The following is a 13823-nucleotide window of genomic DNA, read 5'->3' as shown; positions in this document are numbered from 1 at the left end:
CCGAACAGATCATGCTCATTGCTTTATAAACACCTTTCAGGCCCCAAACATTTTCACAACAATAATAGCATCAATCCCAAACACAATAATGGCAAGCACCAGTACCATCTCCATGTTCCTTCTTTCCATAGTTCTGTTGATATGGGTGTCTTTTGTAGTATTTTCAGAGAAGTGCAGCCCACACGAAAAAAAAATCCTCCTCCAAGTGAAGTAAGAATTCGGCAACCCATCCATGCTCTCGTCCTGGAACGTTTTCATCGACTGCTGCACCAGCACCTGAGAAGGCATCGAATGCACCATCGAATGCGCCTGCATCTTAATTTTTGAAATGCCCTACCTAAAAGGCCAAATTCCTCCCCAAATCTCAAAGCCCTTTCTCCAGGAGCCGAACAACCACTCTCCTCTGCCGCCAGCCACCACTGGAACGAACGCTGCTCCAGCCACCCTCCCTACGCCAAGGTCAGCTCAATTTCGCTAATTCCTCAGAGCAAAACCCTGGGTTTGGTCCTCTAACAGTTTTGATATTGTTATTGTTGTTGTTGGTGACGCTACCGACCCTAACCCCTTTCCTTCTGGGTCCTCCAGGCCCAGGGGCCGCCCTCGTAAGGCCCAGGTTCAGCCCCAGCCCCAATCACAGCTCCCTCAGCTTGAGGCACACCCTCAGTCACAGCTGGCTGGAAATGTTAATGTTAATGCCCCTCAGCGGCAGTAGAATGCTGAGCCTGTGTGGGCCGCGCTAGGGCTTGCAGATGAGCCTGCGGTGCAGCCTGGCTCGGAGTTGAAGAAGAGGCTGGGTCGTCCGAAGAAGAATGAGGTTGCACCAGGGACTGCGGGGACGCAAACCCGAGCCTGAGTATTGTATAAGGGGGTTAAAGTGTGTTTAGAGGGAAGGTAATGAAACGGCGTCGTTTTTGTGTCTAGGGACTAATATATCCTGTTTTCAAAAGCTTAAAGCCACATGTCATTCTGTCACGGACATGTCAGTTTCACGTTTGCCATGTTAGAGTTTTTTGTTGAGTCTAACGGAATGAATTCAACGAAAGAATTAATTTATTCATATTTTATAGAAGTCAAAAATATAAATATATTTTTATTCTTTAATGACGAAAATGACTACAAAAAAAAATCAAGAATCTATTTATCTTTATATATAAGTAGGTAATGGTTTATTTAGAAAATTGCTTTTTCTATTTGCGGAACGTTATTGAGTAAATAAATGTACGGAATAAAATGAAATATTAGACCTATCATAATAATAAAGAAAGGTGTATATCATCGCCACTAATTAAAAACTATACCCTACTAATCCTATCTCAATGCTAAATTTTAGCTTCGATTGCAACATCTAGATGAACAAATATAATATTATATATTCCCTCACCCCGTTGAAGCATATCTTCCTCGATCAACATTTCATTGTGATTTGTGAAGTTTGATATGCATGTACTTGAGAACAAATAAAACCCCCAACACATGAATATATATACTTGCGACTTGCGACTATATTATGTGTACATTAAAATCAATCTTTAAATTTAATTATTAGTATAAAATATATATTAAAAAATAAATATATATTAAAAATAAATTAAATTACATATATATTTATTAAATATATTAGTGAGTAATTTGAGTGTATGATTAATATATTAATTATGATTATATATGCTAATATATATACATAATAATTAATTCAGTTGAAGGCATGTGTCTCCGCCAATTTGGAGGAAATCCCTTTCAAATAATGTGTTGATTTCAGAAGTAATAATACAGTAATCAACAAGTCTAATAATGTTCCTTTCATACCTATTCACACTTTTTAAATTGGTTCAAATAATTAATAGTTCCTAGATTTGTCATATATTAGTCAATTATTATATCACCCATTCAATAATATCATCATTATGGTAGTTAATTACGTACTAGCTATAGTGTACTAGTAATATGTTTTGCTTTCATAATCATAATCATGTTCATACTCATACGAGAAAAAGAGTAGTATATAATTCCAATCAATAATTTGACCCCACAGGACCATTAATTTTAGAGCTCAATTGTCTGTCTTTAGTTTATGTCCGCTTCTTTGCAAGTTTAATTTTATTTTAGTACTAATTAATTATCCGAAAATGTTTGGTAACAAAAAAAAATCAGCCAAAATAATCATAATTTGCTTTGTTTAGTATTTATTAATTATTGTAATAATTAATTAATGCTAAATAAAGTAAATTTTAGCTGTTTTTTTTTGTCTACTTAACATTACCCTTAATTATCTGCAGGTTAATCTTAAACTCTAGCCTAGTTTTATTTATATATAGCTTATAATATTTCTCTATCGTATGACCCGAAAATATATAGTAAAATATAAATACCCTTTGTTTGTTAGCATGGCGATTATTTTTCTAATCAAATTAAAATTTATTATGACCGGAAAAGCTGGGATTAATCATCATTATCGTACTATGAATTCCCAATATCCCAAACTGACCTAGAAAACATAATGGCCAATGACAAAGCAATTCGTGTATGTTCAATTAAATCATTAATTGAATAATGTATAGATTCCATTACATTATATATAGGGCAATTTACGTTATTAAATTATTTCATCCTCAATATTACGTAAATGTATTGTTTTCAAATTTAATACGCAAATGCATTGTTTCACTATTTTATATAAATCGCTACTGACAGCAGCGGTTTATGTGTGTGAATGTGTGAGTGTAAACCGCTGCTGGCAGCAGCGGTTTACGTGTGTGTGTGAGTGTAAACCGCTATTGGCAGTAGCGGTTTACGTGTAGTGTGCTGAATGGGACTACCTATATAAACCATGGAGGGGCCAAATGTGGAGAGGTAGAGTGTTATTCACAAATGGATGGGGAGGATAGTTTTGTGGCTCTGGTTCACTGCTCTGGAAAAATTCAAAAGAGCAAAAGGCATGGTGTAAAATTCATAGATAGAGAACCGCTTAGTGTTTTTATCCGATCGTCGAATACGTTGGCAGAGATTAAGTTAAGCATATTACGGAAGTTCGGTACCTGTGGGACGAAGTGGGTAAAAAATTTATTTTACAAGATTCCCATTGCCGTTGTGTCAACTGGTGTGAGATATGAGACCTTCGTGATTGGGTCGGATGAAGACTTGCAGGTCTTGTTTCACTGTAGGCGTAGTTTTCCGGAGGTGAGGATACCTGAGCTGCTTGCGAAGTTGGAAGATGGTGTGGATAGCTCTGGGGCATCGGCACCTAATCCTCAGTCGACCCCAGCTGGTGGTGCATCAACATCGATGCCTGTGGTAGCAGCGGCAGTTCCGAATGCTGAGTCCGAATATGCTGGGGCTGTTCATGCATATATTGCTCCTGTTGTTCCTGATTTTGAATGCGATGCCGGACCGGATCGAGTTGAGAATGCACTGTTTGACGATGATTCGGATGCGGAGCCTGTCGATATTGGTGGGGACAGTGATGATGATATTCCAAGAGGTGGACGTTCAACCCATGGAGGTTCCGGTTCTGGAACACAAGAGTACCCTCCCCACCTCCCTTCTTTGAACTTGGAAGCCATCGGCCAACAGCAGAATGTAGATGCAACATTCGATGGGCAGGAGATGCATGATGGGACACCTATGACTGAATTTCAGATTGGCCAATCTTTCCAGAGTAAAGAGGAAGCCGTGTTGAGTGTAAAAGATTACAGTATTCGGCATGGAGTTGAGTACAAGGTTATGGAGTCCGACAACCTGAAATACAAGGGAGATGCAAGGAGTTTGGTAACGGGTGCACGTGGTTAATTCGGATAGTCATGCGGAAAAAGAAGAGCACATGGGAAGTTAGGAGGTACAACGGTCCGCACACGTGTATGGCCACATCGATATCAAGCGACCACAAGCAGCTTGATTATCATGTCATCTGTGCGAGAATCTATCCATTGGTTCGAGCTGATGCGTCGGTGTCGATTAAGGTGTTGCAAGAGGCAACAGAGGCGACTTATGGATTCAGGCCTAGTTATCGGAAGGTGTGGTTGGCGAAGCAGAAGGCAGTAGCGCAAATATATGGCGATTGGGGGGAGTCATATGCTGATCAGCCTCGGTAGATCCTTGGGGTCACATGCACGATGGAAGGTTCCGTTGCTCTACTGAAGACGTCCCCGGTTAGGGTGGGTGACCAAGTTGATGAAGATAGAGTCTACTTTCATCGGATGTTTTGGACATTCCCTCCGTGTATTGAGGCATTCCGCCACTGTAAGCCACTCGTAAGCATCGACGGAACACACCTCTATGGCAAGTATGGCGGGACATTGTTGTTGGCGATCGCTCAGGATGGTAACTCAAATATTTTGCCTGTTGCGTTTGCACTCGTGGAATGGGAAAATGCAGAGTCTTGGTCATACTTTCTTTCGAACCTTAGAAGGCATGTCACTCCACAGCAAGGTATTCTCGTGATCTCTGATAGACACAACGGCATCAAGGCTGCACTAGAGTCCCCTGATAGTGGTTGGCAACCTCCCCATGCTTATCGGGCATTTTGTATTCGGCATGTTGCTGCAAATTTTGCCCTCACTTTCAAGGGACAGGATGCGAGGAGGTGGCTGGTAAATGCCGTGTATGCGTCTCAGGACGCCACCTCTCAACGAACGCACTAACCAGTGGCTCATCCAACCAGAACCATTGGCTGTTTAGCCTGGCCAAATGGTACAATCCAGCCCTCTCTAAATACGGGATGATCCTTTCATGCATGGACATATTCTGTTGCCGTCTCACACTGTATATACACCTAGTGGGCTGCACAAAACAACAAAGAAATACAAAGTCCAATTAAATTCTCCTATCCTTAAAAAAATTCTCATATCTAACCGGATACAAATATCTTAAACCATCAACAAATTCTCCTATATAAAAAAAAAATTCCCTAGTCACGATAGGAAAAATAACAACACACATACTTTAATAAATAACAGCCAGAAATGTTAAAATATTATAAAACTTTAAAATTTAAAACTTCATATCATACAAATACCCTAACCAAACTAAAATAATTCACTAACATCAACTATCCCTAAACCCTAAACTAAACCAACACCATGTAGCATAACATTCATTGAAAGGATTTGAAATTCAGCTAATTAGTCATATTTATAACTTAACAAGAAAAACTCAAAATACTAAACCAAAACCAGTGAACTAACATCCTAGCATGCGAAGCCTAATTTCAAACTAGTGGGAACAATCTATAAATTCTAATTCGTCTACCTAACCTACCATTTTTCTGACTAACATATGCAAAGCCTAGAAAAAAATAAATGTTAACTAACCTCGTCACCAATAGAACCGGCAATATGCGCAACACCGTTCAGTCGGTACAGGGTCCTGCTTGCCATGATAACTCGCCAGAAGTCGCCGCTGAGATACCTCGGACCCGCTCACAACTTGCTCTGACCTCTCTCTAGAATTTTCTCTCTCTAAAAAACTCCACAAACCATCTAAATTCATAATCCGCGGCTACAACCACGGTTTATATAGGCAAAACACTACACGTAAACCGCTACTACCAGTAGCGGTTTACACTCACACACACACGTAAACCGCTGCTGGCAGCAGCGGTTTACACTCACACACTCACACACATAAACCGCGGTTGGTTGTAGCGGTTTATGCACACCTATATATATAAGGGCAGTAGCGGTTTATATAAAATAGTGAAACAATGCATTTGCGTAATATTGAGGGTGAAACAATTTAATAACGTAAATTGCCCTTATATATATATATTAGTAAAAATTCGTACCTAGTTGTCTTCATGTGAAATTGATATTCGAGAATCATTAGATAACAATCTAGTTAAATATGTTAAATTATCTAATAATTTTTTATTATCAATTTTACATAAAAACAACTGCATGTAAATTTTTACTTTATATTTTTTATAGTAAATTAATTATTAATTTTTTTAGTTAATATCAGTTAATTTTTTAAATTATTTTTATTCTAAATTTAAGTTTTTAATTATAAATTTTAAATTTTAAATTTTAAATTATAATTTTAAACTGTAAAATATTTAAAAAAACATAAAAATTAAAAGATAATTTTATAATAAGAAATTAATTAAAAGTTAATTTCTTATGCTTATTTATAAAATAAGATTCTTCCCAGTTTCTCTCTCTTTTCTCTCGTCTGCGCATAGGTGAGGTCATTTAGCACTTTTTATTTTAGTGGGTTTGAATAACTTAATTAATAGGAAAAAACAGTGCCCCAAATGCTCATTTTCACTTTCTTTTACATATTTTTTTTCTTTAGTTAGATGATGTTGTCGCCTTCTTTGGGTACCTACATGTGTGTCTATCCAGAATGATAAATTTCTTATAACTAATTATGATGCAAAAAAGTGATGCTATCTGGATCCTTCTGGGTATATAATTATATATGAACAACATGTTGTTGGTTTAAAATTTAAATACTATATATATTAAGCCAAGTGATAAGGACATAATTATGTCTACGAAGCATTTACTCTTTGTGTTATATATATATCTTTCCAACCAAAAGTTAAAGAAAAAATATTAATAATAAAAGAAAAAGAGAAACAATTAAAATTCTTTATTAGGTCATGCGCTTTCTATCAAATGCGTCAATCCTTTATCAAAGAGAATCTGAACAATATGACACATTCACAATATTACTTAGTTAATTACTTGGTTTCTGATGATTATGAGTGATTGATCTCATAATTGATAATGACATATAAGCTGTGTTTAGAAGAAAGAGTAGGACAGAGAAATAAAAACTAAAAAATTAAAATTAAAATATATCTTAATATTTTATTAAAAAAAAGAATTAAATTTAAAATTTGAAAAATTAGATGAAAATAATTTTAAAGATAAATGTCATTAAAATTTTAATTTGTGTCCAAAAAATTTTAGTTCTTTTCATTTTTATTTTTTAAAAATATTAAAAAAACCGAAATTTAATTTTTTGAAATCAAAATTTTAATTTTAATCTCTCACTCTTAAATACAATACTGAATTTTAATCACTCAATATCAATTCTAATCCCTGTTTCTAAATGCTACCATAGTAATCATACATTAGTTTGAAATTCTGAATAATTAACAATGTATTGATTAACTTCAAAAAGATTAGGTTATATAGGACATCATATATATAATAGTTGATTTGAAAGGCCAGTAATTATGGCATCGAAGATCAGAAAAATCCCTAGTTAAATATGGAATTTGGATGATGTATGTATGTATGTATATTATAGAAGATTAAAAACTTAAAATCCAATAAAAAGATGTTATATATCTAAAAGGTAATAATGGTATCTATTTATGAAGTACGGATATTTCGTTCAGTTGTTGTGCCTGCGTGTTAGACACATTTTGAACACATTTTGGACACGATACTTATCGACACTCGTTCGATACGCGTGTCTGTCGTGTCCAACTTACCGTGTCTTAATAAAAAAAATTCTTGTCAGATACACATAAATATCATCACGTGTCAACATATCCAGCCTTATTATTAACATGTATTATTGAAATAAGTTTAAAAATAATATATATTATTATTTATTAAAATAAAAAATATTTTAAATATTTTATATAATTAAAAAAATATTAAAAATGATTAAAAAATTATTTTATATTTTAATATCAATAAAAAATTAAAATACTATTATTATTTATCTAAAAAATATTTATTTTAAAATTTGTATATCTGCGTATTTCGTGTTGTGTTATGTTCTGTGTCTATGTATCATAAGTATCTATTGAGGGTCCAAATCAATTTTTCTGAAAAAGGAAGCTAAAAGTGTAAAACAATTTGCATTTTCAAAATATAAAAGATTATTTAATTTATAAAAAATTTACAAGGACATTAAGAAAAATAAAAAATGCTTTCTAACAAGTTGACATATCCAGATCCCCAAAACAAATGTTTTCATAGGGGACAAAAATCAACTAATAATATGCTAACAAAAAATTTTACATCCAAATAAAAGCTACACATCTGAAATTTATTCGGTATATTATTGACGAGCTTTTTATTATTTTTCAGAAAAAAAAAAAAAAAAGTTGATATGGATATATTCGATGTGCCTCCTCCTTTAAAACTGGCAACCATACTTACTATGCCACTTAGTCCACTTTGCAAGTGTCTCCCATGATGAACCATTTCACGAAACATAAATTACTTTTTGATATATTAAATATATAGAAATTACTTTTTCGAATAAAATGTTTTATTCGACTGCTGTTTTGTGAAAGAGACAATCCTCTGTTGGCATCATGAACGAGCATTTTTCCAAAGGATAACTTTGGTTCTTAATTTATTGAAAAATTGTTTAAGTGATTAATTTGTCGCTCACTTTCTCTTTTTTTTTTTTCAATAAAACATTTTATTTGTCTGCAAAGAAAAAATGGGAGAAAAATCTTAAATTTAATCGGGCGCTACAACAAAAGCGCCACTTAGCGGCGGTTCCTAAAGCCGTTTAGTGGCGGTTTTACGAAACGCCGAAAGATGAGGCGCGGCTAAACGAATAGCGACAATTTTTTCCAACCGCTGGAATAACCGCCGCAGTATGCGGATGAAACAAGTTATCTCCCAATTTGTGGCGGTTTGTAATGCCAATGACCTGAAAACAGCGCAGTTTTGTGGTGGGTGATAATCGCCGCGAAATACTATTATTTTGCCTCTTTTAAAAAAATATGCTTATTAAACTTTAATTTTTTTTACTTTTCAATTAATTTAGAAAAATTACAACCAAGTAAAAGAGCTCAATTAACATAACAAACCAAATTAAATATGTGCAAACATAACATATATAATGGAATTATCTTAACATCATCCAAAATAAAGTAAGAATACTTAAGTTGAAGAAAATAAGCATAAAGCACTAAACCAACTAAAATGTAAAAGTATCTAAAAACATTGATTGAAATTCAAAATTTTTGTTGTGGGTCGTGATTGCCAGATGAAGATCCTGCATATGACGAGTCCGGTGTACCGCCCAAAAAAGCCAGCTCTGCAGCAACCTCAGTTGGCAAATTGCCTCCTTGCTGTTGGACTAGATATCCCAAGACCTTATGTATCGACTGTCTCTTTGCCTGCTCTTCTTCTAACTTAGCCGTCAATTCTGCAATCCTCCTCTCGTACTCTTCATTGGGCTCTGCATAACCCGACGGTTGTCCAGTAGTGTTACCAAAGACTTGGGTGGGACATGGTCCAGCACCTAGGGCACGAACTCGTCCTAGGTACTCCTTTCTGAGAACTTATGCTAGCGAATCATTTTGTGAAAGGTGCTTAGAGGATCCATCCTGCCTCTCAATATTCGCAATTGCTTCCTACAAATATACAACACATTGGACATGCATGAGTTAACAGTAGCACGATATATACAGTAAGCTAAGTTGCTTCAAATTTTCAATTATGACTTACACTAACAACACGCGCATCGGGATGGATATACGAGCATCTTTTTTCTTATGAGTCATGATAAACAACTCTCCTCTACCAACGTGCCTTCCTTGTTCTTTCTCCTATATCGTTGATATCGACACAATTTAGTAAACAACAACAACATACTTAGAAAGATTAATCAAAATCCTAATGCAAATAATGACTTATTACCACTTCGTCTTTTTTTCTTGCCAATGTTTTAGAGCCCCCAGTATGTGTGTAAAGTTGCTTACTCCGATTTAAAGCGTTCTGTTTACACTTTTTCAATGAACAAATAGCAGAACAAATGTAAATGAGAAAGAGATGTTGAATATAAAATGTAAGGGGAGTAATATGTATACACATGTATGTTTTTGTGGAAATAATTAAATATACCAAGGCTTACCTTTGTGTCTTCCTTCTGGCGATAGTCAATGAACTTTTTCCATTCATTTTCTTCTATTCCTTTCGGGTGATGCTTAAGATTTTCCTCATAAGTCCTTGTTTCTTTGTAATACCTATGATATAAGTGGTGCCTTGTATCCTTCCAGATCTTTCTTATCCTCTTCATAATATCGCGCTTTATTTTTCCTCCGGCATCGTCCTCAAACTGAAAGACCCGCTGCAATTAGTTGACATTGTCATTAACCAAGACCAACTAACAAGTATAAGACTGATAATTTGAAGAAATGCCACAACCATTACAGACTAACTTAAATTGTCAAAGTATGACACTCAGAAGAAGTACAAGCAGTCGCAATTACGTATAAATGAAAAGTGCTTAAATAATGATGTGAAAAACAAAATAAAAAAATTTTACCAACCATATAATTTACACATGCAAAAGACCTTACAAAAAAAAAATGAATACTAAAATTGATTAAATTTTAGAAGCTTAAAGTTGTACCTTAACCATGTCGTACGTATGTTCCTTCTTAGCTTTGCTCACATGCTTCCAACTGTCTAAGTGTATGGGGAACTGGGAATAATCCGCACCCAAACTCCCTAAGAAACCACTCAATAATCCTACTGCCTGACCAATCGGTTGCAGCTCTTTGTTAAATGGGAGTACTATCTTTGTATTGGAAGGGAGCGCTATAGCCTGCTTCATGCTCAGCCTAGAAACTTTTCTCACCAATAAAAAAATAAGAAACTTTTCCGAAGCCAGTGTATAAAGCCAGGAAGACAATAAGAAAGCTGGGTATTGAATACACCAAGATAGATGCTTGTCCAAATGATTGTATACTGTATCGAGGTGATGATGAGAACCTGACTAGGTGCAAGAAATGTGGGTGTTCAAGATGGAAGCAGAAGACTAAAAAGGGCTCTATTGTTAGGCTCAACGTACTAGTGAAGAGAAATGGAAAACCTATAGCAGCCAAGACTCTTCGTTACTTTTCCCTCATACCACGACTGTAGCGGTTATTCATGTGCAGCAAGACATCAAGTGATATGTTATGGCATAAACAGGCATCTAATAACGATGGTTTTCTTAGGCATCCAAGGGACGCTGAAGCATGGAAAAGTTTGATGCAAAGTATACTAATTTTTTGGCAGATCCGCGCAATGTTCGCCTAGCCTTGGCGAGCGATGGATTTAATCCCTTTGGGAATATGAGCACAAAGTACTCCATCTGGCCTGTGATTCTTATTCCGTATAATCAACCACCTTGGTTTTGCATGAAGCAGACATCTTTCATTCTATCCACGCTTATTCCTGGGCCGAAAATGCCAGGTAACGACATAGATGTTTATTTGCAGCCTTTGATAGATGAGTTAAAGCAATTATGGGATGGCGTTGAAACCTATGATGCCAAAGAGGGAAACACTTTCAAAATGTGTGCGGCACTGATGTGGACTATCAACGACTTTCCAGGATTAGGAAACCTATCTGGCTGGAATACGCACGGTGGGTTAGCATGTCCTACGTGTAAATTAGATGCTAAGCCACATCGGCTGAAAGATAGTCAAAAATGGTGTTTCATGGGCCATCGACGCTTTTTGAATCAGGGACACAAATATAGACTAGACCGGAATAGATTTGATGGGCAGGTTGAAGGTAGAGATCCACCAAAGAAGTTATCCGGAACAGATGTATTGAGGCAACAGTCTAATGTGCACATTTCATTTGGGAAGAGTTCAACTGTGACATCCAAAAAAAGACGCAATGGTCAGGATGCAGATGAAGATGACTCGCATTGGAAGAAGAAGAGTGTTTTCTTTGACCTCCCGTACTGGGAGGATCAGATGTTGCGTCATAACCTCGATATGATGCATATAGAAAAAAACGTGTGTGACAATGTGGTATTTACTATCTTAAACGATAGCGGCAAATCAAAAAACAATCGTAAAGCTCGCAAAGATTTACAATGCATGGGTATAAGGCCTAAATTATGGCCGGGGGAAGGTGGTAAATATTCTTCTCCAATATTTGCGATGTCGAATTCACAGAGGAATATATTCCTAAAGACTTTGCAGAATGTGGTCTTTCTAGATGGTTACTCTAGCAATGTTGCTCGTTGTGTTGATTTGCGACAGCGCAAGTTATCTGGGTCGAAAAGTCATGACTGTCATATTCTGATGGAACAATTACTCCTAATTTTGGTGAAGAATGCACTTCCGAGTCCGGTATCCAATGTGATTGCAAATTTGTCATCATTTTTTCGAGAACTTTGTGGGAAAGCCATAAACCCTATGCATCTTACTGAGCTTCGAAATCATGTTGTGCAAACTCTGTGTCAGATGAAAATGATTTTTTCTCCATCCTTCTTCACCGTCATGATTCACCTCACGGTGCATCTCGTTGATGGGTTACTCTTGGTGGACCAGTACATTATAGGTGGATGTATCTAATAGAAAGGTTAGCTTGTTGATAAACCCCTTTAGTACAGTCAGTTTAATTAATTGTGTATATACTGAGCGTTTTATTGTATCTATATAAAAGGTATTTGGGACATCTGAAGCAATATGTTCGTAATAGGGCACAACCAGAAGGTTCAATTGCAGAAGGTTATTTATCTGAGGAAATCCTGACTTTCTGTTCTAGGTATTTGGATAATATTGAGACTAGAATCAACCGACCACGGCGAGTTGATGTTCTTCATAATTCAGGGAAAAGTATGTTCCCAGCTATTGGAAAGGCATTAGGGGCTGTTTCGCATTTCAAACTCACTCCAATGGAAAAACATCAAGCTCATCGTCATGTGCTAGTCAACTGCGATGACGTGGTTCTGTTTGTTGTGTAAGTATATGCATGTATTTCTAAAACACCAATATAACTCTTTTGTCCGAGTGTCTAGTTGTAGTAATTTTCTTTTTTCCAACAAAGTACATTTAGGAAAAAGACAAAGCGAAGCTTGCGTCATCAGACAAGGTCGCAAGCTAAGATAGATAGTGTTGTCCATGCAGAATTTTCTCGGTGGTTCAAGCATGAGGTTGACAGAAAACTAACCTGACCAATTTGTTTTAAGCCTAGAATTAGTAATATATGAAAACCGATTTTAATATAAAGCATGAATGTTATGTGGTTCCAGGTTCCTATGGAAAGTACACTTCATTCGAAAGATCTGAAGTTGCTTGCGTGCGGTCCCATGAGTCAGGCAAGACGTTTTGGGACGTACAATGTTAACGGGTACAAGTTTAGAACTACCACAAAGAAAAACAGGATGAAAACACAAAATAGTGGAGTATATGTATCATCTAATACAAGAAGTTATGCAAGTATGCATGATAATAGAGTGGTTGTTGGTGGTGTTCCGTATTACGAAAAAATTGTAGACATAATTGAATTGAATTACAGCTGTTCCTTCACAGTGGTATTGTTCAAATGTGTTTGGGCTGATACCACTACCAGTAGAGACATCAAACAAGACCAGTTGGGGCTTACCAGCGTTAATTTCTCTCGTCCGATACACACTGGTAATCGTGAAGAAGATGAACCATACATATTGGCATCGGAAGCTCAGCTTGTATACTATATGGATGATGAAGTAGCCAAGGAATTGAGTGTTGTGGTTCATGTGAAACCAAGGGATTTGTATGACATGGGAGAAGAGAATGAAGAAGTTGAAGTTGGTTTTTCTCCACAGCCAGGGTTGAACATGTCAGCGGAAGGAGACATTGAAGATTTACTGTTGACGAGACGAGGGAGGAAGATATAGAAGACCTCATAGAAAATGCTTCAGAGAATTTCGATGATGTCGCGTAATGCTTGTATGAAGCATTTTAATGTAATTTAAAAATGATCTTTCTGTCATAAACTAAGTTAAATAAAGTCAGTGTTGTACGTCGTTTTTTTTGTTACAAATACTTGTGTAGTTTTTATTTGCAGTTAAATATTTATGTTATTGTGAATTCTCATGAGTAAAAGCAGACTTTTTGTTTCTTTCAACGATTT

General features: G+C 36.0%; 3 protein-coding genes across 3 annotated transcripts; 2 read left to right on the top strand and 1 right to left on the bottom strand.

Annotated features, from left to right (window-relative positions):
• The first annotated feature begins 4109 nt into the window (after positions 1-4109).
• Positions 4110-4637, top strand: LOC112729640 (uncharacterized). Its single transcript, XM_025779807.1, has one exon. The coding sequence runs from the start codon at positions 4110-4112 to the stop codon at positions 4635-4637; it is 528 nt and encodes a 175-aa protein (XP_025635592.1).
• A 4295-nt stretch (positions 4638-8932) lies between these two features.
• LOC112729639 (uncharacterized) lies at positions 8933-10539 on the bottom strand. Its single transcript, XM_025779806.1, has 5 exons — positions 10336-10539; positions 9835-10050; positions 9621-9707; positions 9429-9529; positions 8933-9254 (listed from the first exon to the last, which is right to left on the bottom strand). The coding sequence occupies exons 1-5, from the start codon at positions 10537-10539 to the stop codon at positions 8933-8935; spliced, it is 930 nt and encodes a 309-aa protein (XP_025635591.1).
• Positions 10540-10945: 406 nt separating this feature from the next.
• LOC112729638 (uncharacterized) lies at positions 10946-13587 on the top strand. The gene is made up of 4 exons (XM_025779805.1): positions 10946-12255; positions 12372-12668; positions 12765-12861; positions 12961-13587. Exons 1-4 carry the CDS (start codon positions 10946-10948, stop codon positions 13585-13587), a joined length of 2331 nt encoding a protein of 776 aa, XP_025635590.1.
• The last annotated feature ends 236 nt before the right edge of the window (positions 13588-13823 follow it).

This window comes from Arachis hypogaea, chromosome 12 (assembly GCF_003086295.3).
Source record: "Arachis hypogaea cultivar Tifrunner chromosome 12, arahy.Tifrunner.gnm2.J5K5, whole genome shotgun sequence".
NCBI classification, from domain to species: Eukaryota; Viridiplantae; Streptophyta; class Magnoliopsida; order Fabales; family Fabaceae; genus Arachis; species Arachis hypogaea.
The sequence above is the reverse complement of the archived record's forward strand: the minus strand, read 5'-3'. Positions and strand labels throughout refer to the sequence as shown.

Excerpts from the sequence above, each read along its gene's own strand:
- LOC112729639 (XM_025779806.1), bottom strand. The coding sequence starts at position 10,539 with ATGAAGCAGGCTATAGCGCTCCCTTCCAATACAAAGATAGTACTCCCA. Across the intron at positions 9,708-9,834 it reads GCCAGAAGGAAGACACAAAG|TGTAAACAGAACGCTTTAAA; the intron begins GTAAGCCTTGGT and ends TCATTGAAAAAG. Across the intron at positions 9,255-9,428 it reads CCGATGCGCGTGTTGTTAGT|AAAGGAGTACCTAGGACGAG; the intron begins GTAAGTCATAAT and ends ATAAGTTCTCAG.
- LOC112729640 (XM_025779807.1), top strand. The coding sequence starts at position 4,110 with ATGGAAGGTTCCGTTGCTCTACTGAAGACGTCCCCGGTTAGGGTGGGT.
- LOC112729638 (XM_025779805.1), top strand. The coding sequence starts at position 10,946 with ATGGAAAAGTTTGATGCAAAGTATACTAATTTTTTGGCAGATCCGCGC. Across the intron at positions 12,669-12,764 it reads GACGTGGTTCTGTTTGTTGT|GAAAAAGACAAAGCGAAGCT; the intron begins GTAAGTATATGC and ends AAGTACATTTAG. Across the intron at positions 12,862-12,960 it reads CTCGGTGGTTCAAGCATGAG|GTTCCTATGGAAAGTACACT; the intron begins GTTGACAGAAAA and ends ATGTGGTTCCAG.